Source organism: Myxocyprinus asiaticus, chromosome 19, assembly GCF_019703515.2.
Source record: "Myxocyprinus asiaticus isolate MX2 ecotype Aquarium Trade chromosome 19, UBuf_Myxa_2, whole genome shotgun sequence".
NCBI classification, from domain to species: Eukaryota; Metazoa; Chordata; class Actinopteri; order Cypriniformes; family Catostomidae; genus Myxocyprinus; species Myxocyprinus asiaticus.
In genome coordinates, this window is record NC_059362.1 from 5285001 (window position 1) to 5312262 (window position 27262).

Below are 27262 nucleotides of genomic sequence, written 5' to 3' on the forward strand. Positions count from 1 at the left end.
AATACACGAGTTTCACAATTTGAGTTGAATTACTGAAATAAATGCACTTTTCCACAACATTCTAATTTATTGAGATGCACCTGTATATATATATATATATATGTATATGTATATATATATATATATATATGTATATGTATATATATATATATATATATATATATATATATATATATATATATATATATATATATATATATATATATATATATATATATATATACACACACACATACATATACACACATAATAATCATACTTTAATCAAATATTTTGTGTATATATATATATATATATATATATATATATATATATATATATATATATATATATATATATATGTGTGTGTGTGTGTGTGTATATATATGTATGTTTTTTGTTATTATAAGATTTAATAAAAAATGTTAATTACAAAAAAATGATGAAATTTTGCACAAAATGTTTCCAGTTGAAATATTCACAGTTTAAATATACAACCATATGAAATTTCATCCCCAAAAAATGCAAGCACTGTTAATGCAATGCATTTATTTTTTAATTTGCAATTCAGTGTGGTTTTTTGTTTCAAAGACATTTGTCATTAATATACTTCCATAATGCACCTGACTTCAAAATGGCTGTGCTATGAAGATCACTCAGATTGTAAGGGCATGGCAGAACTGTATATTCTTCTTTGTTTACTGTTATGTCTGTGAAATAGTCTGTATTTAGGTTTTCTGTGCTGTACTTAAACTCTCTACACGTTTTCCTCTATTTGTCTTTGTGTTTTCTGTGCAATCGCTTGCGGAGACTGCCACACCATTATTTAAATTAATTATTTTCTAGGTTATTATTATTTATTATGGTATATCTCAGATAACCCCACCCCTAAGTGGCACGTAATGACAAAACTGACTGTGATTGATTGCTTAACATTTCAGTTAGACGGCTCTTCCTGTCTAAGTTGATGGTTCTTGGATAGTTTAAGCTGCAATACAGTCTAGACCCAAGGTCTGGCAATGTGAGACTAAAAGAGACCTGAATTCCCAACAAACAGGCAAAGGAAAATACCAAATTATACAATGGACTGAATATGACAACAGACAAATGCATTCATGGGCAATGAAAATAAATGTCAAAGTATACCAATGGTGTATTTGTTATTATTTCAACGTAACTAATGTAAACCAGGGGTAGTGAGGAAGTGCACTGAGATAATTGGGATGTGCACCTGTCCTGAATATGCACAACAACGTCTTCACCCAGACAACATTAGTGTAAAACATATGAACATATGTAACACATAACAGTTAGAAACAGGAGATTGCTTAATTAAAACCTTAAACACCAAGGAAATTATAGGCGCACCAAACTTTTATGTCGATTTTACCACCAGACTACTACAAATGTTTACAATCAAATCTAACCAAATACAATGTTAAAAATGTGCACCAACTCAATGGTTTTTCAGACAGTGGGCAAAGACGTTTTCACAGCACTGTAATAAGAGGAGAAATTAAATTTTAAACTATTATTAATATTTAAAAAAAACACAAAGTCATTGTGTTTTAACCAACATGCATGAAGCCGTCATGTTGTTATGTGACAAGAAAACATAAAACAGTAAAAGAACATCAAAGAGAGGACATCTGTAGACCTTCAGGACTGTGTGTCTCTAAAAAATATTTAAAAAATTGGTACCACTTTAAAATAAGGTTACATTTGTTATCACAAGTTAACGACATTAGTTAACATGTACTAACAATGAACAATAATTTTACATCTCTTATTAGGCAAATCTTGGTTAATGTTAATTGCAACATATATTAATACTTTTTACATTTTAAGTTATATGTGCTAACATTAGTTAATACATTATGAACTAGCATGAACTAACAATGAACAATTATATTTTTAAAAATGAACATTAACTAAGATTAATAAATCCTGTTAACATATATTTTTCTTTGTTAGTTCATGACACAGTGCTTAAACTAATGTTAACAAATGTAACCTTATACAAAGTGCTACCAAAAATTTGACATAGGCAGAGTTAAGAAAACGTTATGATATTCATGATTTAGAAATTCATAATTTATAAATGTATGATATGATATACTTTTTCTACCTAGAAAAAAAATGTTTGAAAACTTGTAAGCATGTAAAGCATGTTATCTTGTATGAACATGCTAATGTGTAATTTACCTCAATATCATGCTTAACTGTGACTACATAAGTACACATAAGGACTACATGAGTCTCTTAAGTACACATAACACAGTAACAGTTCTTGGTTTATTTGGAGTGAGTCAATTAATTCAGTCATCTCTAACTGATTCAAAAGTCTTTGTGATTCAGTAGAAAGAGCTGGCTCATAGATTTACTGTTAACTAGGGATGTCCTCGTACCATTTTTTTAAACGAGTACCGATACTTCCTTTTCAGTACTCACCGATACTGATACCTGTTTTTTTTCTTTTCTGAAATCCATATCAGTTTATTTAAATTTTATCATCAGAATGGTGTCTAAATAAGTGAATTAATTAAAACTTCAATCGAATGAAAATAGAACAATTCATTTTCAACATAATATTGAATTATTTTTATCAAATTAAGTGCTTTTATTCAGAACCTCACAGCATAATCCAAATTACAACATTAGAGTTATTTTTGTCAAATAAAGTCATGCATAACATAGCATCACAGATGTGAGATATTGCTTAAATATTGTACAAATACTATTGATTTATTATCGTTATTGGTAGTAGTAGTTTTGCAGTGAATATCACTTAACTATATAGTAGTGATGCATTTCTGTTGTTCTTTTTCCATTTAAATTGAGCTTTTCTTTTGAATTCTTTTCCGTTTCAGTGTGTTTTAACTGACGTTTTCACCTCCGGAAAAGCCAGTCGCTACGTGACTCACAGTGATTATTAAACTGCAAACGGCTGATATTTAATTAAATAAATGTGTAGTCTGTATAAAGTGAATTAGCACTCTGTTCGCAGTCATCTACTACAAACAGAGTGCATGTGAGCCAAGGAGTTCATAAAGGCAGCCAGCGTCAGCACAACACCGGTTCCACACATTTACAAGCACTCACATTTGAAGCACACAGACACAGGACAATCAAACTATACTATATATTTATGTCATTAACTCTCCGTATTTGTGGTTTAATAATTAAACTAGGAGATAACATGATTTTAATTTGCATGCTGAATATTTACGGAATGACATTCGAACGTCAGATTGTATCTGAGAATTTTTATGAGTACAAGTGTATAAGCGCGTTATCCCCACTGCTAACTGAGACTTTCGATGATCAGTGGGACTAGCTAATAAGTCGTTCCATGTAAACACCTGCAATCTTACTGACTGCAGGCCTACAGTGCCCCCTTGATGACAAAACTGGAACATTTTAAATTATTTTACAACCTGACACAAACTGATAGAAAGCAAAAAGTGCCCCCCAGAGTGGCGTATGACACCTTGAAATTGACCAGCCAAATAGAAAATGTACCCGCATTTGGCGCTTGGCGGGTGTTAATTTCAGACCCTGGTAGTGTATAGTGTTTAAATTGTTGTTGAATAAAAGCTGTTGTTCTGTAAGCAGTGTAATGCTGAAAGCTGTGTGCTTCTCCTCATTTTGATATTTAAACTGGCACTCATCAAGAAATTGTAAAATTATTCTAAAAGTAACTGAAAGCATTGGCTAAACGTTCAAGTGTTTTCGTTTAGGTTGAGGAGGCAGTGATGGTTTTTGAAGATGACTCTCCAGGGCCTGTGGAGGTTGTGGGTACTCCAGGAACATTGCGAAACCTCTCTGCCTGGACCATATCCATCCCTTATGTGGATCTCTATGATGACGACATGAAGAAAGAACGCATTCCAGTCTTCTGTATCGATGTGGAGCGCCATGATAGAAAGAACGGTGAGGAAGTTATTTCACTTGCGTTACCTGAGTTTTCTGTCACGATTCACCCCGAATCTATACACTTCTACATTCTGTCATCATTTACTCACCCTCATGTCATTACAAACACATTTGACTTTCTTTCTTCCATGGAACATGACAGGAGATGTGCACAATGTCCAAGCTTTGGTTTTGCATATGACGACAGTGGGTGGGGATTTATACTTTCAAGCCCCATAAAGGATATAAATCACCATTAAATTATCATACGAGTGGTCCATATGACTCGTACTATATCCCAAGTCTTCTCAAATCAAATCAAATCAAATCAAATCACTTTATTGTCACACAGCCATATACACAAGTGCAATGGTGTGTGAAATTCTTGGGTGCAGTTCCGATCAACATAGCAGTCGTGACAGTGATGAGACATATACCAATTTACAATAACATCAAATTAACACAACACAATTTAAACATCTGTTATACACATAATTACACTCAACAATATACAAATAATAACATACACTGTACAGTATACAATACGCTGTTTTTTTTTTTTTTACTATATAGATACACATTATTCAATAAAAATTAAAAATAAAAATATATAAAAAAAAGTACATATACAAAGTGTGCACCTCCTCTCTGTAGGCTGTTTCATCATTGTCAGTGATCAGACCTACCACCGTCGTGTCATCAGCAAACTTAATGATGGCATTGGAGCTATGTGTTGCCACACAGTCATGTGTGTACAAGGAATACAGTAGTGGGCTGAGAACACAGCCCTGCGGGGCTCCAGTGTTGAGGGTTAGTGATGAGGAGATGTTGCTGCCTATTCATATAGAATGTACAGTATTGTACTGTATTGACATTCAGGCTGTCGGTTGATAGTCAGTTGTTAAGAGAGAATATAATATAATAATAATATAATTTATGACAGTCAAGTGTGAGATATAAGAGTAATAAAGTGCAGTGCTGATGTATTGATCGTGGGAGATCAAGAGTTCAAAAGTCTGATTGCTTGGGGGAAGAAGCTGTCATGTAGTCGGCTGGTGCGGGTCCTGATGCTGCGAGACCGCCTGCCTGATGGTAGCAGTGAGAACAGCCATGGCTCGGGTGGCTGGAGTCTCTGATGATCCTCCGAGCTTTTTTCACACACCGCCTGGTATATATGTCCTGGAGGGAGGGAAGCTCACCTCCGATGATGTGTCTGGCAGTTCGCACCACCCTTTGAAGGGCTTTGCGGTTGTGAGCTGTGCTATTGCCATACCAGGCGGAGATGCAGCCAGTCAGGATGCTCTCTACAGTGCTGTTGTAGAACCGTGTGAGGATGTGGCGGTTCATTCCAAACTTCCTCAGCCGTCTCAGGAAGAAGAGGCACTGATGAGCCTTCTTCACAACGGCTTCAGTGTGGATGGACCATGTGAGTTCCTCAGTGATGTGGACACCCATGAACTTTAAGCTGCTGACTCTCTCCATTGGTGCTCCGTTGATGGTGATGGGACTGTGTTCTCCATCTCTTCTCTTGAAGTCCACCACAAGCTCCTTTGTCTTACTGACATTGAGGGAGAGGTTGTGCTCCTTACACCAGTGTGTCAGAGTGTGCACTTCCTCTCTGTAGGCTGTTTCATCATTGTCAGTGATCAGACCTACCACCGTCGTATCATCAGCAAACTTAATGATGGCACTGGAGCTGTGTGTTGCCACACAATCATGTGTGTACAGAGAATACAGGAGTGGGCTGAGAACACAGCCCTGTGGGGCTCCAGTGTTGAGGGTCAGTGATGAGGAGATGTTGCTGCCCATTCTAACCACCTGAGCGAGCTGTTTAAGCCCAGAGGCCGGAGTTTCTCATCAAGCTTGGAGGGCACTATGGTGTTGAATGCTGAGCTGTTCTTTTTTCCAGGTGGGAGAGAGCAGTGTGTATTGTAGATGCAATGGCATCATCAGTGGAGCGGTTGTTGCGGTAACCAAACTGCAATGGGTCTAGTGATGGAGGCAGCACAGAGCAGATGTAATCTCTGATTAGTCTCTCAAAGCATTTGCTGATGATGGGGGTCAGAGCAACAGTACGTGTGAGTGAGAGTGTGAGTATGTTTATCTGTGTGCGTTAGCTCTGTGATTGGCCATGGCCACCTGTCCAGGGTGTTTCCCGCCTTCAGCCCAAGACAGTTGGGATAGGCTTCAGCACTACCCGCGACCCTGCAATGTAGCATTGGAAAATGGATGGATGGAGGTCCTTACAATGCAAGTGAGCAGGTACCAACATTTTGAAGCTCCTAAATGCACATAAAGGCAGCATAAAAGTAATCCATATTACTCCAGTGGTTAAATCCATATCTTCAGAAGTGATATGATGGGTGTGGGTGAGAAACAGATCAATATTTAAATCTGTTTTTAATTCTCCTCCCTGCCCAGTAAATGGCAATATGGATGAAGAATTCAAATGGCAAAAAAATAAAAAGAAAAAAAAAATGAAAGTCTAAGTGAAGATTAATAGAAAAAAGGACTTAAATATTGATCTGTTTCTGACACACACCTATCATATCACTTCTGGAGACATGAATTTAAATACTGGAGTCATATGGATTACTTTTGATGCTGACTTTATGCACTTTTTGGAGCTTCAAAGTTTTGGTCACCATTCACATGCATTGTATGGACCTACAGAGCTGAAATATTATAAAATCTTTGTTTGTGTTCAGCAAAAGAAATAAAGTCCTACACAACTGAGATGGCATGAAGGTGAGTAAATGATGAGAGAATTTTCATTTTTGGGTGAACTATCCTTTTAAGACAGCAACGTTTTAACAGCATCTCTGATTTAAACTAATACTTATGGGTTATTGACAAATAAGGTTGTCCAGGGTTTTAAAAAGAGAAATCTTTTAAAAATCTAGTTTGTCATGTTCTCAGAAATGTAATCTTTTTGTCCAATTTGGTATTTTTGAAAAACCTTTAAAGCGTTTTCTACAAAATTCAAACTTTAAAAGTGTCATGTGGTGTAACCATCAAGTAAAAAATATTATAATACTTTCTTTGCACCTTGAATACATGAGAGTATAAACAACTTAATCATTAATTTCCAAAAAGTTTTCAAACACATTTTTCAAGGTAAAAAAAATACTTTTTTAAATATAATACATTTTGAGTCAAGAATTTTTCTCAGGGTTACACCACATGACTTGAACAAAACATGCCTTTTCATAAAAATGTCAAAATAATTATCAGATGTTTTTAAAAACTTCACACTCAGTCTTGAGGGTCTAAAGGTGTCCGCTCTGTTTTATGGTTTTTATTGTCAACATAAACAACAAAATGGCTACCTACATGTTGGTTACACACAATGACTTTGATTTGGTGGACAGAAGTTTTTAAATAGGAATCATATTTTAAAACACAATTGTTTCACTGCTTATTTTTTAAAGAAATAACAATAAAAGATTTCCTTTTTTCAAGAATTTCAGCTTTTAACGAGACTTTGACTTTTTTTGACTGTCTCTGGACACCGTATTAATTTTTTTACTTTAAGCCCCAGAAAAAATATCAATATGACTTTAAACTCAGAAATGTAAAATATGCTTATCATAGAAGAGGTGTATTCATGTAAATGGTTTGTGTGAATTGCATTTTTTATGTATTTTTAATTTAATAGACCTGGAAATGAGCATCACTTCATTGACCCTTAGAACACGTGGCCATAATATGCACCTGTTACCCACTGTTATTGTATTTCATGATGAATTTTGTGAAAAGAATCCACGTTATGATCATGAAAAAGTTTTTTTTCTAGATCGTTCACCCACAAAGGAAGATTGGGCTGTTTCTATGAAGGATGCTTAACCTCGTGCGACCCCGCTTCTAAATGTGTGGACGTTGTATTTTGGCTTTGCTATATACGCAACACATAATTTAAATGAATAATAACCAACTGAATACTGTTCACAAGACTCTAGACCGTCATTTAAAGGGTTAAATTCTGCCGCACCGAGTCACGTGACAAAAGCATGCCGTCGATTTCCGTGAAGCGCTCCTACGGATGCAGTACCAACAAAAGTGCCTCTGGTAAGATATCTCTAAGTTTTTTCATTGAAACATGTTTGGTTGTAAAGAGTAGAGTCTCTAGTTTCGTTTGATATGCCGCTTTAAAAAATCTGTTCATTTTTTGCGCGTCAGCGCCCTGATAAACATGATGTTCACGTATGTGGAAACTCATACCACATTTCCTCAAAAGTAGAAAAAACATGTTAGTTATTTTAAATAACTTTCAACGCTAACACATCTGTGGGTCATTTCACTTCATTTTAATATACATTTTGTTATATTTTATTTAGTTATCACTCTACAATACGATTCTAACATTAGTAAATGCATTCCTATATATTCACTGTGCATTATCACACTGAGAATAAATTAAATGAAAAAGCTGAAAAATTTTGCTTTCAGAGGCTTTATATGAATTAGGATGAAAATAAGTTGCATTTTAAACTGTTCTGAGACCAGTGCAGACAGACAGCACACTGGAGGTTAAGTCATTCACTAAATAGGGAGCAAGGGAGCATCATATTGCTTTCTATGCAGCTAAGTGCTTTCAATCCTAAAATCCGACCAAAAGTTCAGTTTCAGGCTGCAGATGATGTTTGGACCACTCAACATGTTTGGCAGACATGGGACAATGATAATCAGTATATAGATTCAGAATTTTATAATGCAACATTTTATTTTCAACATGGTTGGCAATGATTGGGTGATGCTGGACATTACTTTGAATAATAATTATTTATTCAGCTTTACAGAAAATCAGCTGTGATGTCTGTAACGTCTCAAAATATGAATAACCAACAATCCTGGAAACATAATAAACAATTTGATGAAAAAAATCTGACTTTCTATAGCTTGGTATTATTTAAAATTTCACAATGTAAATCTTGCTGCCCACATACGTGGACATGAATTTTTAGGAAAACTATTTGCTGTAGAAATAATAATAATAATTATTATTATTATTTGCATGTTTATTAGGTACTACTAGTTACAAATCAAAAAGGGAAATGGAAAATGCACACAGCAGTCACTCTCGAGTCTCAGGAGGTTAAACAATGTTGTAAAAAAGTTGTTCAACACACAAAAGTGTTTTATGGGCAAAACCCTGTAAATTGTTTGAATCAAAAACAAGTACATGTTGTAACTGTACACTCGTCGTAGCAATATCTCATCTTCTATTCTCTTCTTTTTAAAGAAAGACAAATTATTTTCTTGAACTATTCTCTTGGCCATATTTGAAAGTGTGAGAAACTTTTGAAAACTTGCATTACCTTCAGTGGCGAGAGTTTCATGTGAACACTAGGAAGGACAGGTCAACACATCGCTAATCTCCGACATACCTGTTTGCCAGTGTTTTCAGAAAACCAGCATCTCTTCGCAGTGGAGAGAGAGCATGCATGCTCACGGTTGCCAGATTGCGTGACTAAAGCGTCACACTGGCAGAATATTTCCAAATCTGACTGGGGGATTGCACTCATTGCAATCTGGCAACCTCACACATTTGAAATCTAATTCTGATAACGGCAAATCACTGTTATTTAAAGTCTGTTATTTATCAGATGTAGAAAATTAAATATTTTACTTGCATGGTTAGTTCTAAGTAATACATGATCAGGGTTGGGAGGGTTACTTTTGAAATGTATTCCACTACAGATTACAGAATACATGCTGTAAAATGTCATTTGTAACATATTCTGTTGGATTACTTAAAGTCAGTAACGTATTCTAAATACTTTGGATTACTTCTTCAGCACTGGTAGATTTTTTCACTTGTTTTGACTATAAAAACTCTGCCAGTACAGTAAGACAAAATACACATTTTAAAAGTACATTCTCTGAAAAACCTAAATATCTTATGTAGTGTTGTTTCTAAAACAAGATAAATCAAATTGATCTTGTTTTAAGGATTTTTAGATATTTTTACAGGAAAACAATACAAAAATTATCAAGAATATGATTTTTGCCCTAATATAAAAGATCTTACTAGAAAAAAAGAAATTATGATCCAATGTGAATTTTCTTGATTAAAAAAATATGATCATGCCTGGTAACGTGCATGTAAAATGGCTAGAAATAGCATTTTAGCTTAGCGTAAAGCTGACAATTTACACAAGGTTTATTTCTATTTCTTCTGCTCCAAACTTACTTCAAACGTACTTCTCTGTCTGCTCGTATGAATGTAACACATCATAAGAAAGTGTTTCACCACTGTTCAAATGCACTTTGGATCGCATCATTTATATATATAAATGTTTTCCATCTGAAAGAACTAAATATTAAATGAAACAAATGACAATAAAATGCAAAGTAATCTCTTCAGTAATCAAAATACTTTTTGAATGTAACTGTATTCTAATTACCAATTATTTCAATTGTAACTGTAGTGGAATACAGTTACTTATATTTTGTAATTTAAATACGTAATCCCGTTACATGTATTCCATTACTCCCCATCCCTGTACATGACACAATTGATCTAAAGGGGATGGAAAGGGGGGATGGTGGATTTACAAGGTGGATGCTTTTTGGTATTTCTTACAACAAGGGGGATGGCATCCCCTCGCATCCCCCCTTAACTCCAGCCCTGGTTATATTGGTGCATATAAGATGAAAATGAAAAATGGAACCTGACATCTGACTGATGCTCTTGTGTCTGAAGACACAAAATATTTATTTGTTTTTGCTGTATCACTCAGCCCCAGTGCGAGGGTGAATAAATAATGAAATTTAATGAAATGTATTTAAATAAATAATGAATTTTCTTTATGCAGTGAACTGTTCCTTTAAAACGTAACTGTCCAGTAAGAACAGAAGTGGACTCTTTGTGGAAATGTGTATTTGTTTTGCAGTGGGACATGAGACTGAGACCTGGACTGTTTATAGAAGATACCTGGAGTTTTACGTGTTGGAGTCCAAACTCACAGAATTTCATGGTAAACTTCATCATTGACTCTCTCTCTCTCTCTCTTTTCATGATAGAGTCTTTATGTTTATAGTTAATCTGTGTATGTATGTATATGTGTGTCTGTGTGTGTATGTATGTGTGTGTGTATGTATGTATGTAAGTATGTATATATATATATATATATATATATATATGTGTGTATGTATATACACTACTGGTCAAAAGTTTTGAAACACACATTCTTTATTATAATTGTTTTTTTTTTCACATTTTAGAATTATAATAAAGTCATCAAAACTATGGAATAACATAAATGGAACTATGGGAATTATGTTGTGACTAAACAAAATCCAAAATAAATCAAAACTGTGTTATATTTTAGCATCTTCAAAGTAGACATCCTTTGCCTAGAATTTGCAGACATTTTCTCAACCAACTTCTTGAGGTATCACCCTGGGATGCTTTTTAAAAAGTATTGAAGGAGTTCCCATCTATGTTGGGCACTTACTGGCTGCTTTTCGTTATTATTTGGTCCAAGTCATACATTTCAAAAACATTTTTTGGTTTTATAATGAAATAAATTAATATCGTGGCACAATTATATTTTTGTCTACAAAACTAATTTCAACATTTAAGCATACGCCTTCAGATCAAAAGATTTTTAAGATTATGAGAAACATTTCAATCAAGTGTTTCAAAACTTTTGACCGGTAGTGTATGTATATATGTGTATGTGTGTATATGTATGTGTGTGTGTGTGTGTGTGTGTGTATATATATATATATATATATATATATATATATATATATATATATATATATATACAGTGCATCCGGAAAGTATTCACAGCGCTTCACTTTTTCCACATTTTGTTATGTTACAGCCTTATTCCAAAATGGATTAAATTCATTATTTTCCTCAAACTTCTACAAACAATACCCCATAATGACAACGTGAAAGAAGTTTGTTTGAAATCTTTGCAAATGCATTAAAAATAAAAAAATCACATGTACATAAGTATTCACAGCCTTTGCTCGATACTTTGTTGAAGCATCTTTGGCACCAATTACAGCCTCAAGTCTTTTTGAGTATGATGCTACAAGCTTGGCACACCTATTTTTGGGCAGGTTCTCCCATTCTTCTTTGCAGGACCTCTCAAGCTCCATCAGGTTGGATGGGGAGTGTCGGTGCACAGATATTTTCAGATCTCTCCAGAGATGTTCAGTCGGGTTCAAGTCTGGGCTCTGGCTGGGCCACTCAAGGACATTCACAGAGTTGTCCCGGAGCCACTCCTTTGTTATCTTGGCTGTGTGCTTATGGTCGTTGTCCCGTTGGAAGATGAACCTTCGCCCCAGTCTGAGGTCCAGAGCGCTCTGGAGCAGGTTTTCATCAAGGATGTCTCTGTACGTTGCTGCATTCATCTTTCCCTCGATCCTGACTTGTCTCCCAGTTCCTGCCGCTGAAAAACATCCCCACAGCATGATGCTGCCACCACCATGCTTCACTGTAGGGATGGTATTGGCCAGGTGATGAGCGGTGCCTGGTTTCCTCCAGACATGACACTTGCCATTCAGGCCAAAGAGTTCAATCTTTGTTTCTCATGGTCTGAGAGTCCTTCAGGTGCCTTTTGGCAAACTCCAGGCAGGCTGTCATGTGCCTTTTACTGAGGAGTGGCTTCCATCTGGCCACTCTACCATACAGGCCTGATTGGTGGAGTGCTGCAGAGATGGTTGTTCTTCTGGAAGGTTCTCCTCTCTCCACAGAGAAACGCTGGAGCTCTGTCAGTGTAACCATCGGGTTCTTTGTCACCTCCCTGACTATGGCCTTTCTCCCCAGATCGCTCAGTTTGGCCGGGCGGCCAGCTCTAGGAAGAGTCCTGGTGGTTCCAAACTTCTTCCATTTACGGATGATGGAGGCCACTGTGCTCATTGGGACCTTCAATGCTGCAGAAATGTTTCTGTACCCTTCCCCAGATCTGTGCCTCGATACAATCCTGTCTCGGAGGTCTACAGACAATTCCTTGGACTTTATGGCTTGGTTTGTGGTCTGACATGCACTGTTAACTGTGGGACCTTATATAGACAGGTGAGTGTCATGGCAAAGGCTGTGAATACTTATGTACATGTGATTTTTTTTAGTTTTTTATTTTTAATACATTTGCAAAGATTTCAAACAAACTTCTTTCACGTTGTCATTATGGGGTATTGTTTGTAGAATTTTGAGGAAAATAATGAATTTAATCCATTTTGGAATAAGGCTGTAACATAACAAAATGTGGAAAAAGTGAAGCGCTGTGAATACTTTCCGAATGCACTGTATATATATATATATATATATATATATATATATATATATACTGTATATATATTGTCTATTGTGTATTCTATATATACTATACTATAACTATAACTATATATATTATTCAATTTTTAAATATTTTTTAAAAGTCTTGTTGCAGTTTTGTATTGTTGTGTACTGGAAGCTCCTGTCACCAAGACAAATTCCTTGCATGTGTAAGCATACTTGGCAATAAAGCTCGTTCTGATTCTGATTCTGAATTCATCTATCTAGCTTGATTTTAAATTTTACAGGCCCATTCCAGGATACCCAACTTCCTTCTAAAAGAATTATTGGACCAAAGAATTATGAGTTCTTGTCCTCCAAACGAGGTGAATTTGAGGAATATTTACAGGTAAATTTCATTTATGCATTTGGCAGACGCTTTTGTCTAAAGCAACTTACAATGCATTTAAGGTATATATTTTATTAACGTGTGTAACCTGGGAATTAAACCCACAATTTTGGGATTGCTAATGTTGTGCTCTACCACTTAAGCTACAGGAAGCACATATAATACTTTACTTCAGCTTGTATCATCTCGTTGACAGAAAAATAGAAACATTAAAGTACTATAAAGTTAAATATGCCACATATACAAAAATCAAAAAATCAAATCACTTTTATTGTCACACAACCATATGCACAAGTGCAACATTGGGTGAAAGTCTTGGGTGCAGTTCCAAGCAACATAGCAGTCATGACAGTGATGAGACATTTACAGTTTACAATAAACATCAGATTTACACAACACAATTTACATATCTAATATACACATAATTACACAACACAGTAATAATATACAATGTACAGTATTTGTACACTCAATATAAAATACACAGAATATAGTATACACATACAATAAAAATAGTATATAAAGTGTATATAAAATATACAGTAGGTTGTATTGTACTGTATTGACATTCAGGCTGTCGGTTGATAGTCAGTTGCCAGTGTGTAGTTAAGAGAGAATATAATTTATGACAGTCCAGTGTGAGATAATAAGATTAATAAAGTGCAGTGCTGATGTATATTGATCGTGAGAGATCAAGAGTTCAAAAGTCTGATTGCTTGGGGGAAGAAGCTGTCATGGAGTCGGCTGGAGCTCCTACACCGTTGAGTTTTGGGAGTGACATAAGATTTAAATGCAGAATTGAATGCTCTAAATAATCCTTCTGTATGTGTAGAGCGGGGCTTCCCAAACATTTGATAGCAGAACCCCTATGAACTAAATTATTTACTTTCCACCTGATATTTTTGTAGTAATTAATGTTAACTTTTCAAAATAAATGAACTTACATATATGCATTTTATTATTCTTGTTTTATTTAATTTTTATTTTCTTATAAGAATTATGCATTTAAATTTAATTCAACAGTGCAGAAAGTAAAGGACAGTATCCTTTATTAACACTACACTGTTGCTGCAGTGTTTTTTTTTTATTTTTTATTGGTTTGGTTTTGTTTTTGTCTTTTTTGTTTTGTTTTTCTGGTTTGTTTAGTCTTTATTGTTTTTGTTTTGTTCAGGAAAAAACATATCTGTTTAAAATACTGTCATAGACCTGAAATGATCAGTTATTTGTGTCAAACGTTGGGCATGATGAGATAATGCCATAAATGTGTATGTGTTTTGTGCAGAAACTGCTTCATCACCCTGAGTTGATTAACAGTCAGCTGCTGGCAGACTTCCTCTCACCTCATAGTATAGAGTCACAGTTCCAGGATAAAAGGCTGCCAGATGTAAACTTGGGTATATTAACATCACTAAACCACAATACCACAGACACATCATCTGCTGACTTTCAGCACATCTGCACTGATGTCTTTTCATTTAGTGTTGTAAATGCAACTCAAATTGGATTGAATTGACATTTTATGCATTCAACACACTATAACGATAATAACAATTAATTTTACAAATGTACTAAATCGAAAACTGAAAAATTGTGAGTTATTATATCTGGGTCGTGATCCGATAATATTGGTAATATTCCCTGATGTTTTGTGATACAAAATTGTGATTTAATGTTATCTTTCTTATTCATCTTCACTGAACTTCGTGCTTTAGGTCATCGTACACATAGAAATATCACAACACACTGAAGTATCCCCCCCCCCCCCGATTTTCAAAGTCTTAAACATTAAGCCCCACTCTGACAAATTGTACCCCCTTATATAAACTATATAAAAATATAAAAATGTCCTCTCACTTTCAACATCTTTTATTTTCAGCGAAGTTAACAAATGTGTAACTATTTGTATGAACATAAAAAGATTCAACAACTAAGACATAAACTGAACAAGTATCACAGACATGTGACTAACAGAAATGGAATAATGTGTCCCTGAACAAAGGGGGGGGGGGGGTCAAAATCAAAAGTAACAGCTGCATTAAGTACTGCAGTACATCTCCTCCTCATGGACTGCACCAGATTTGCCAGTTCTTGCTGTGAGATGTTACCCCACTCTTCCACCAAGGCACTTGCAAGTTCCCGGACATTTCTGGGGGGAATGGCCATAGCCCTCACCCTCTGATCAAACAGGTCCCAGACATGCTCAGTGGGACTGAGATCCGGGCTCTTCGCTGGCCATGGCAGAACACTGACGTTCCTGTCTTGCAGGAAATCACGCACAGAATGAGCAGTATGGCTGGTGGCATTGTCATGCTGGAGGGTCATGTCAAGATGAGCCTGCAGGAAGGGTACCACATGAGGGAGGAGGATGTCTTCCCTGTAACGCACAGCGTTGAGATTGCCTGCAATGACAACAAGCTCAGTCTGATGATGCTGTGACACACTGCCCCAGTCCATGACGGACCCTCCACCTCCAAATCGATCCTGCTCCAGAGTACAGGCCTCAGTGTAATGCTCATTCCTTTGACGATAAACGCAAGTCCGACCATCACCCCTGGTGAGACAAAACCGTGACCACACGCCACTCCAAAAAAGAGGGTGCTCCACTTGACTTCCAGCCCCTTAAAATTACTTGCCTGCCGATCATGAGACTGGTCAGAACCCAATATTTTATGTGATTATCCCCTAAATGCATGACCGCCCCATCACCCAAAATACAGTGTCTGGGACAAAGCAAAACCTGAGTGTTCAAAACATCACACAAATACATCTGAACCCTCAACCAAAACTCCTGGATCTTAACACACCCCCAAAAGACATGGGTAGTGTCTCCAACTTCTGATTGGCATCGCCAGCAAGTGGGTGTGTCTTTAAGACCAAGCCTATATAATCTAGAGGGGGTCCAATAAAATCTATGTAAAATCTTAAATTGCATAAGGCGAACCCTTGCATCTCTAGATACAGACTTGACATTTTTAAGAATCTTAGTCCACACTCCATCCTCCAGTACCAAATTCAAATCTTTTTCCCATACTCTCTTGAGAGAAGTCAAGGCTCCATCCCCCAGACTCTGAATTAGTAGGGAGTAATACACTGATGCTTCATGACCTTTTCCAAAAGCAGCAATCACCTCTCCCAAAGCACCTGCCGCTTTAGGGGGGTGCGTGCCACTCCCAAAAATAGTGCAGAGTAGGTGCCGAAGCTGTAAATACTTAAAATACTGAAATCTGGGAATGCCAAAATGTTGAAGCAAATTTTCAAAAGGTCTCAATACTCCACCCTCATATAGGTCACCGAGTGTATTAACCCCCCTCACAATCCAATCTGACCAACAAAAAGGGGACTTATTAATACAAAGTTTAGGGTTCAGCCATATGCTCGAGACTGCGTTTAAATAAATATCCGAATTAAACACTCTGGACACTTTTGTCCATATCGAGTGCAAATGCAAAATAACGGGGTGCGACTTAACCTCTCCGGCTAGTTTGATCGAAAGGCTTTGCAGTGGCGAGATAGGGGCAAGAAATTCCTTTTCAATACAAAACCAGGGAGGGGCTCTCTCAGGTGGAAGCGTCCAATGAGCCAAATGTCTAAGACCGAACGCATAATAATAAAACAAAATCTTAGGTAGGCCTAACCCACCATTGTCAATTGGCCTATGTAACTTATTGAAATTTAACCTGGGGCGCTTACCATTCCAAATAAAGGACTTCGCTATGCTATCAAATTGCTTGAAATAAGAAAGGGGGACATCTACAGGGAGAGACTGAAGCAGGTAGTTGAATTTTGGAATACAATTCATTTTAATAACATTAACCTTCCCAGTCATCCATAAATGTATTGAAGCCCACCTGCCCACATTGCTCAAAAACCTTTTTATTAAAGGGTCAAAATTAACTCTAACTAAATCAGACAAATTTGCTGGGAATAAAATCCCCAAATACTTAATGCCCTGTTTGGGCCACTGAAAGGCGCCCGGCTGGAAAGCTGTTACTGGACAGTACGCTGTCAAAGCCAAAGCTTCGGATTTAGACCAATTGACTTTGTATCCTGAGAACTTGGAAAAGGAATTAATAATTCTGTGGAGGCAAGGCATAGATCTATTAGGTTCAGAGACAAATAATAAAATATCATCTGCGTAAAGCAGAAACTTATGCGCCACACCTCCCGCCATCACCCCTGGAAAATCATCTTCCTTTCTTATCGCGGCTGCTAATGGTTCCAGGGCAAGACAGAACAATAATGGGGAAAGAGGGCAACCCTGTCGAGTGCCCCTATTCAGAGTAAAATAATCTGAAATTAATCCATTTGTTTGTACCGCTGCTACAGGGTGTTTATAAAGTAACTTAATCCAACCAATAAATGTACTCCCGAACCCATACATTTCCAAAATCTTAGATATTAGAATCTTAGAAGATAATCCCATTCTACCATATCAAATGCCTTTTCGGCGTCAAGAGAGATGGCAGCGACTGGAGACTGATCATTCACCACTGACCACATGATATTGATGAAACGCCTAATGTTATCAGAAGAGCTGCGGCCCCGAGATGTCATAACCTTACTTAACCAGTTAGCCAAAAGTTTTGACAAAATTTTTACATCTAGTTGGATTAGGGAGATTGGATCTTTGTCCTTTTTAAGAATCAGACTGATCCGGGCTTGTGTCATGGTTGGAGGAAGCTTTCCATTCTTTAATGATTCAGTATAAACTTCTAACAAAAGTGGAGCCAGTTCTGTAGCATAGGATCTAAAAAATTCTGCTGCAAAACCATCTGGCCCCGGAGCCTTGCCAGTAGGTAGGGACTTAATTACCTCGTCAAGCTCCTCCAAGGTTATCTCAGAATCAAGAGAGTTTTTTAGCTCAGTCTTCAGTTTAGGGAGATCTAATGGTTCCACAAAGTTTCTAATATCTTCATCAGTAGACGAAGACATGGAACTATAAAGATCAAGATAGAATTCTTTAAAGGCATTATTAATATCAATGGCTGAGGTAAAAATTTCATCACCAGCAGATTTCACTGAGGGAATGATAGAAAGAGACTCTCTCTGCTTTATATATCTAGCCAAAAGCTTCCCTGCTTTGTCACCTGACTCATAGTATGACTGTTTTGCCCTGAATAACCAAAACTCCACTTTCCGTGACAAAACAGTATTATATCTATATTTCAATCGGGTCAATTCTCTGAGGCCATCAGATGACATACGGCGCTTCAGCTATGCCTCAGCACTTTTAATATTTCCTTCCAACTCCACGAGTTCTCGTGTTTTGGATTTTTTGATGAATGAGGCATACTGTATGATCCGACCCCTAAGAACCGCCTTAAGTGCCTCCCAAGCCACGCCCACAGAGGATACTGAGGACCAGTTGGTCTCCATATAAACACTGATTTCAGTCTTTATCATTTGTTGGAAATCAGGATTTTGCAGAAGGGATACATTAAGGTGCCAACTATATGATTACTTTTTCTCTATATGTGGCATCACCTCTAAACTCACCAAGGTGTAATCTGAGACTAAAATGTTTCCAATTGAGCAATCAACAACAGATGAAATTAGGGATTTGGATATAAAAAAAAAAAAATCTATTCTAGAATAAATCTTATGGACTGATGAAAAAAATGTATAGTCCCTACCAAATGAGTTCAAAAGTCTCCAAATATCCGAAAGACCAAGATTTTTACACATCCTGTGAAGTGTCAGTGTTGCTCTAGGGGGTTTACACACTTTTGCTTCACTGTGATCAAGGACTGAGTCCATCAAAAGATTAAAGTCTCCTCCCAATATTATATCATGAGGGGTGCCAGCGGCTTGCAACATCCCTTCAAGATCTATAAAAAAGCCCCGATCATCAGCGTTAGGTGCGTAAATATTAACCAAACTCAACCTTTGCCCTTGAATTTCAGCTAAAACAATAATTACTCTTCCTAATTTATCTTTAATCTGTTTGAGACATTTGAATTGTAGATGTTTATTTACCAATATAATGACTCCCTTGCTCTTACTTGAGCCAGCACTAAAAAAAACATGTCCACCCCATATCTTCCCAAATCTTTCCGCTTCCTGTGGGGAGAGATGTGTTTCTTGAAGAAACACTGTATCATATTTCTTACGTTTAAGAAAAGTAATAACCTTCCTTCTTTTTATGGGGTGACCCAACCCATTCACATTCCATGTGGAGAGAGATAGTACACTCATATTAACAACTGATATTTTGATATAGTAGAAAAAATACATTGTGTGTCAAAAACAAAATTATACAGACCACATTCCCCATTAGTGAAACAATCAAACCCCGAACATCTCCCCGAACAATACAAACAGAAAAAATAAAAACATGCGCATTAACCCCGCACATGACAGCGCCAACCGGCGACAATCCCTTTAAACTCAAAAGGTCCATGAACGCCCTCGAGCCCCCACGACAACTTTGCCATCAGATTGCTCAATTTTGCCTCACAAATTTGTGAAGCAAAATTACATAACAGAAAATACTTTGTAAAATAAACCCAGTCAATAGGAAGAATGAACACAAAGAATGTGTAGATTCATTCACAGAACTGTCTCAAAGGTGTGATCTTCCACAAAACAAATTCCAGCTGATATAAAACTGATCAGATTCCTCGGTCAGACAAACAAATGTTCCATGAGCCAGCTGTTATGAGTTCAGCGGATGACGTAATCATTCCAATGTCCCGTAAAAAAAACAAAAACAAACTACAGCCAGCAGGAGGAACAAGCACGAAGAACAAACAGATTAATTCATATCTGTTCCAAAGGAGTGTTATTCAATAGAACAAGCTCCAGCCGCTAGGTGGAACCAACACAAAAAGAAACAAAACCGGCATCCCGGTTCCCCGGATGGTCAAGTCAATTCACTCGGAGGCCGTATAAACATATATACGATGACTTACACAATCCATCAGCTTTATAAAAGACATCCTTTCTGTGAGCATGTAGATATTTTGCGGTCATCCGTAGTGTCCACTCTCAAACTGGCAGGGAACATCAATGCAAAAGTTTCTTTAAGGAAAAGTGTAATTCACAAAACAAGCTCCAGCCGCTCAGCGTAGCCAACGCAAAAAACCTAAAATGTCACCCAGCTTCCTCAAGAGTAAGTACAGCGAGTCAGACCCACTCACATGAGAAACATCCAATGGTTTACTCAGTCATTGATTCTATAAAAGTCATTGCCAGATTTGGACATGTAAATACTTTGCGACCGACCTTCGTTTCTATTCTCAGTTTGGCCGGAAACATTAGAGCAAACGAGATCTTTTTCTGATGTAAGAGTTTCTTACATTCCTTGAACCGATCACGTTTCTCTCTTGTCGAGTTTGCAAATTCCAGGAACAAGAAAATATTATGGTTCTTCCAAAAAAGCTTCCCTTTGCTCCTCGCCTGGCGCAACACAAGATCTTTATCGGATGATCTCAGAAATCTGGCCAGAATTGATCGGGGCCTGTCTCCCTCAGCAGATCTGTGAGCTGGGACTCTGTGAGCTCGTTCGATTTCCAGCTTGTGGCCTGTTATGTCGAGCAGACTCGGGAAAAGCTCATCTTGGAATTTCACCATATCTCTGCCCTCCTCATGCTCAGGAATTCCAACAATTCGAACGTTATACCTGCGGCTTCTATTCTCAAGATCTTCGAGCTTTTCAAGGAGATGTTCCAAATCAACTTTGGTCGCGGGCAGATTAGCGGTTCATTCCCTCTCCGAAGATTCCAGAAAATTGATTTGTCTCTCAACATCAGTCATTCTTGTAACTAGTTCAGAGAATTTTATTTCCATCGCCGTAATCGATCGACGTATTACAGCGAGATCCTCCAAGTCAGCAAGAACCTTCGTCAACATCATTGACATGTTGGACAACTGACGCTGGATCTCCTCTCCTGCCGCGCCATCCAAAACGAGTCCCCGGTTTGTAGGCCTGTCGGGGCTTTCATCCTGAACACGTAAGTGTCTTTTAATGTCTCCAGAGCCCGAGGATTTTGCTTGACTTCTTTGCCATGTTTTGCATCAAAGAGCAATTGTGTAATTGGGTGTATCAAATTCACCAGATTATAACATGAAAATAATTGAAAATATAGCAAAATGTGCAGAGCTCGTCGCTCACACATCTGCTCGTTGCATGGCGTCACATGACCTCCGGGCAGTTGTTGTTGCATCCTGTACCTGTGCCGCAGGCGTGATATTTGGATGTACCGATCCTGTGCAGGTGTTGTTACACGTGGTCTGCCACTGCGAGGACGATCAGCTGTCCTTCCTGTCTCCCTGTAGCGCTGTCTTGGGCGTCTCACAATACGGACATTGCAATTTATTGCCCTGGCCACATCTGCAGTCCTCATGCCTCCATGCAGCATGCCTAAGGCACGTTCACACAGATGAGCAGGGACCCTGGGCATCTTTCTTTTGGTGTTTTTCAGGGTCAGTAGAAAGGTTTCTTTAGTGGCCTAAGTTTTTATAACTGTGAACTTAATTGCCTACCTGTTAGTGTCTTAACGACTATTCCACAGGTGCATGTTCATTAATTGTTTATGGTTCATTGAACAAGCATGGAAAACGTTGTTTAAACCCTTTACAATAAATATCTGTAAAGTTATTTGGATTTTTACAAAATTATCTTTAAAATACAGTGTCCTGAAAAAGGGACGTTTCTTTTTTTGCTGAGTTTATATACAGCTCTGGAAAAAATTAAGATACTACTGCCAAATTATCATTTTCTCTGGATTTAATATTTACAAGTATGTGTTTGAGTAAAATGAACATTTTAGTTTTGTTCTATAAAGTACTGACAACATTTTCCCCAAATTTCAAATAAAAATATTGTCATTTAGAGCATTTATTTGCAGAAAATGACCTCGAATAATACAAAGAAAACGTTCATATTCATTTTTAAATAACACAATACTAATGTTTTAACTTAGGAGGAGTTCAGAAATCAATATTTGGTTGAATAACCCTGATTTTCAATCACAGCTTTCATGCATCTTGGCATGCTCTCTACCAGTCTTTCACATTGCTCGGCTTTGTTTGATGGCTTGTGGCCATCCATCTTCCTCTTGATCACATTCCAGAGGTTTTCAATGGGGTTCAGGTCTGGAGATTGGGCTGGCCATGACAGGGTCTTGATCCGGTGGTCCTCCATCCACACCTTGATTGACCTGGGTGTGTGGCATGGAGCATTGTCCTGCTGGAAAAAACAATCCTCAGAGTTGTGGAACATTGTCTGAGCAGAAGGAAGCAAGTTTTCTTCCAGAATGATCTTGTACGTGACTTGATTCATGCGTCCTTCTCGTCCTTCCACCCTTGATGAAGCACCCCCAGATCATCACCAATCCTCCACCAAATTTCACAGTGGGTGTGAGACACTCTGACTTGAAGGCCTCTTGAATGTGATCAAGAGGAAGATGGATGGCCACAAGCCATCAAACAATGGCTTTGTGCCAGGAGTGGCATAAAGCCACCCAACAGCAATGTTGGTGAACATGACTGGTATGCCAAGATGCATGATAGCTGTGATTGAAAATCAGGGTTATTCCACCAAATATTGATTTCTGAACTCCTCCTAAGTTAAAACATTAGTATTGTGTTATTTAAAAATGAATATGAACGTTTTCTTTGTATTATTCGAGGTCATTTTCTGCAAATAAATGCTCTAAATAACAATATTTTTATTTGAAATTTGGGGGAAATGTTGTCAGTACTTTATAGAATAAAACTAAAATGTAAATTTTACTCAAACACATACTTATAAATATTAAATCCAGAGAAACTGATAATTTGGCAGTAGTATCTTAATTTTTTCAGATGTTACAATAACGCTGCCTTTACAATACTCAAGTAAATAAGAAATCTTATGCTAAATGTCAAAAATATATTTCTTCCACTAAAAGACAGCAATAGATTCTGCCACTTATTTGAAGTTTTATCAGGTATTTTCCTCTAGTGTTATATTGTCAAAATGAATCATATTTCAGGTGTTGGAGCAGATCACCAATTATGATTAGTGACCTTAAATTCAGTTCGCTTCACGAACGAGTCGCATCACATGAGCTAGTCTCCATCTCTATGTGCCTCATTCTTAAAATACGAATTCTATTCATATATTATTCTGCAGTTCCTAAAAAAGCCAAATGGCGAGTTGATTCCTCAAACTCCGGTATTGTTTCTCCCTCGATATACCACGTTTATAAAGGCAGAATATTTGTAAGAATGAACAGAGACAGAGCTATATGGCATTATAATAGATTCACGAGTGCACAGGACACATTTTAAGCATGCACACACTCTCTGAGCAGGGAGATTTCATAAGAGAGCAGCATATTTTTTGAGAGCGCACATCCAGTATGGAGCTTTTCAGGTTGTAGTCCAAAAACCCAGAAGTCTAATTCGCCATGGTTTCCCATGGGATTATCCTATGGGTTTTTATACTGGGGTTTTTGAACTTATGTGTAAAATAAGGTCTATGGTAAACATTACTTTACGATACATGGACATTTTGATCTACAACTTAAACTACACACAGTCATACCTCAAAACGTGAATTTTGAAGCCATATTGAACTACATACTTTTTTTTTAAAACACACAGGGGCTTGTTTTTAGGGGCACACATGAAAATGTGTGATTTATGTTGTAGAACAAAACGTCCACATATGGTAATGTTTTCCACAGACCTTATTTTACACATAATTTCAAAAACCCCCATTATAAAAACCCTTAAGAAAATCCTCAGGGAACCCATGGCGTATTAGACTTCCGGGTTCGCCTAGAAATTGTCGTCACAGCTGAACAGCTCTATTGTTCGAGAGTGAAGAAAATATTGGTGCTAGCGGAGAGATTCGCGCTCTCCCAACCGGTACATGGATGTGCTCTTGCATGATATGCATGTGCTCTCGACATTTAACAGTATTATAAAGCCATAGATATATGGTCTATTAAGCTATTAATTTTCATTTATCTTTACAGTAAATTTTTATTACCAAGTATCATCTTTCGATTTTACTTGGTGAATTTATCATAATTTTCGGCGCTTACCCTGACATGCTCTGGCACCCCTCAGCTGAACAGAGCTTGTATGTGGTCTTAGCAATTTCAGTTACTCTTACAAATGAAATAATTAAACACATTAAAATACGTCGCAACCCAACATTTATAACTGTGAGACCCAATTTGGGTCACGACCTATAGTTTAAGAAACACTGGTCTATAACATAAATGTGGCAAAAGTGGGATCTGAATTCATTAATAATACACTGAATGTACAACATATAACACTTCTAGTAAATTTTCAAATCAAGATTTTAGGTCAAAATCTACATATAGGAAAAATGTATGTCTTAGGTCCTGTAACTGGTCACTATATTTCTTTTATGTTAATTTTTAATTGCCATTTGTTGCCTTCTCTGGCTTATTTTAAATAGTCCTGCTGTGTGACAATTTAATTTTCAAAAGTACAAATATTCAATGTAGTCTGTCAAGTAGTTTTAGATGTCACATGTCACACGGCAGGACTCTGCTGAAACTTCTTGAACTTTGATCTCAACTCCCCATTATGTACACTGGAATGATGATTTTTGTCTCTATGTTCTGCAGGGAAGATATTCAAGTCTGTACCTGGAAAACTTATGAAAGAGGTGAGAATATCGATTTTATTTTCAACATGTTTTTCCACTCCAAGATACAGCTTGTAAATTTAACGACTTTCTTTTTCAGCTGATGTCACCTATGCCACACAGGCTAGTGGTTAATGTAAATCAATAATCAAAAAATAATAATAGTTTTAGACTACTGTTGTAGGTAAAATAGTTGTTGTAGGCCTTTCTATAATAGTCATTTCAGTTAATGTTAATGTAATAAAGATAACACCAATAATAGCAAACAGTGTTTGATTTGTAAAAGAAGCATTGCCATAGGGATATGTGGAGATGCTCTGGAAGGTGAACTTGGCCTTCATTCTCCATGACATGTTAAAATTCCATCTCAAAAGTGGGTGGAGACAATGTTTCAGGACGGTAATCCTCCACAATCCACTGCAAACTCACATTCACCTCTCACTCCATTCTTGTAAGAAACGCCCACTTTTTAACATCCAATCAATTCCTGATTGAATAAATCAAGTCCTGCCCTACATTTTGTTCTCTTTGAATATCCTGTTTTGCCTGGAAACATCTGAAGTAAAATGGGTTGTAAAAACTTTCTTGTTAACTTTTAAATATAAAATGAGTTATCCTAAGGACTTACTCCAGCAATTTCAATAAAAGGTTGTTAAACTGTGGACTTTATTCAAAAGTATCTAGGCTTACCAATGAATTTATTTGACATTTTTACAAATAATTCTAGTTGACATGTCTGGCATCACAATATCTAGATAAGTTGCTTGATTCTTGCACCTCATGCTAACTAGGCACTGAGCGACAAGTGTCCAATATTTTTTCTGTCATCACTTGCTGGATTTCCATTCATGTATTTTTATTCAGATTTTGGGATATCGCATAAAAATAGCTGGATAGAAAAACACCTAGATCTCCATTAAAATCTCCATAATGCAAATAAAAATGGATATGAGGTGGATACATTTTTTATATGAAAAGAAGAGGTGTATAAACTTCAATAGAAACACATTTACCACTTCTGGGTATTCTGAAATGCCAGACACAAAGCCTGTCATCAAAATGAATGGCTGCGATTACCTCCCAGAACTGTCTGACATGCTTTCATTCCCAGACATAAGGCATCTGCCACCAGTCACAAGCACACATGAAGTTTGTGAGAGCATTTTGTCTGCACACTCTAATTTAAAATAGTAATTTATTTTATATAATTTATTAAGTAATTAATAATGTATAGCAAGTAATTTATTAAATGTAATAGGAGAGCCACTGTGGCTTTCCCAGTGCTTACAATTTCCCCGGAAGTGACGATTTTGTTCTCTTGAACACATGGGATGTAAACACTGCTTTACTTGCAGATTGTTTTTGTAATTTTCATATTTTTTTGCATAAATTAAATTCATAACATAGACAGAAACATGACTACTAAAAGCAAAATTATTTGCGAAGCAACAGAATCACAGACAGTCAAAACTAATTTGATGTTTAATTAACAGCTATGTGGTGCAGGACTTTTTATTTTTTTCTCCCCTATTTGGAATGCCCAATTCCCAATGTGCTCTTAGTCCTCGTGGTGGCGTAGTGCCTCAATCTGGGTGGCAGAGGACGAATCTCAGTTGCCTCCCCGTCTAAGACTGTCAGTCCGTGCATCTTATCATGTGGCTTGTTGCGCGCGATACCGCGGAGACGTAGTGCGTGTGGTAGTCAGCATCTTTACACGTTGAGCTACCCAGGCCCCCTGTGGTGCTGGATTTTGAACCAATGAGATTTCACTGTGGGTGGGGCTACCCAGCATGAGACACCACAAATGTAAACCAATTGACAAAATGTGTTGTAATCATGACATGGTAGGGCATGGTTTAACACCTCCATTCACACTAAAACATAATTATTATTATGGGAGTTTGCCTCGTGAAGTTGTGTATGTTGGATGTTGATTCAGCATTGTAAGCAGCTGACAAATATTTCCCCCTCTTCATTTTTATTTACTAACATTAACAAAGATTAATAAATGCTGTAAAAAATATATATTGTTAATTGTTAATTGTTATCTAATGCATTAATGTTAATGAATGGAACCTTGTTGTAAAGTGTTACTTGTATTTCTGTTTGG

At 37.0% G+C, this 27262-nt stretch overlaps 2 protein-coding genes across 4 annotated transcripts in view; one reads left to right on the forward strand and one right to left on the reverse strand.

The window, feature by feature from the left end:
- The window catches only part of LOC127409881 (unconventional myosin-VI-like), a 490797-nt gene that overhangs the window by 199420 nt on the left and 264115 nt on the right, over positions 1–27262 (reverse strand). The gene's annotated exons all lie outside the window — the stretch shown is intronic.
- LOC127409883 (sorting nexin-14) overlaps positions 1–27262 on the forward strand; it is a 134708-nt gene that overhangs the window by 91291 nt on the left and 16155 nt on the right. For all 3 annotated transcript variants that reach the window (XM_051644823.1, XM_051644824.1, XM_051644825.1), the window contains 5 exons: positions 3720–3912; positions 10791–10874; positions 13438–13538; positions 14821–14932; positions 25133–25173. In XM_051644823.1, coding sequence (XP_051500783.1) covers positions 3720–3912; positions 10791–10874; positions 13438–13538; positions 14821–14932; positions 25133–25173 — 531 coding nt within the window. The remainder of the gene's footprint in view (positions 1–3719; positions 3913–10790; positions 10875–13437; positions 13539–14820; positions 14933–25132; positions 25174–27262) is intronic.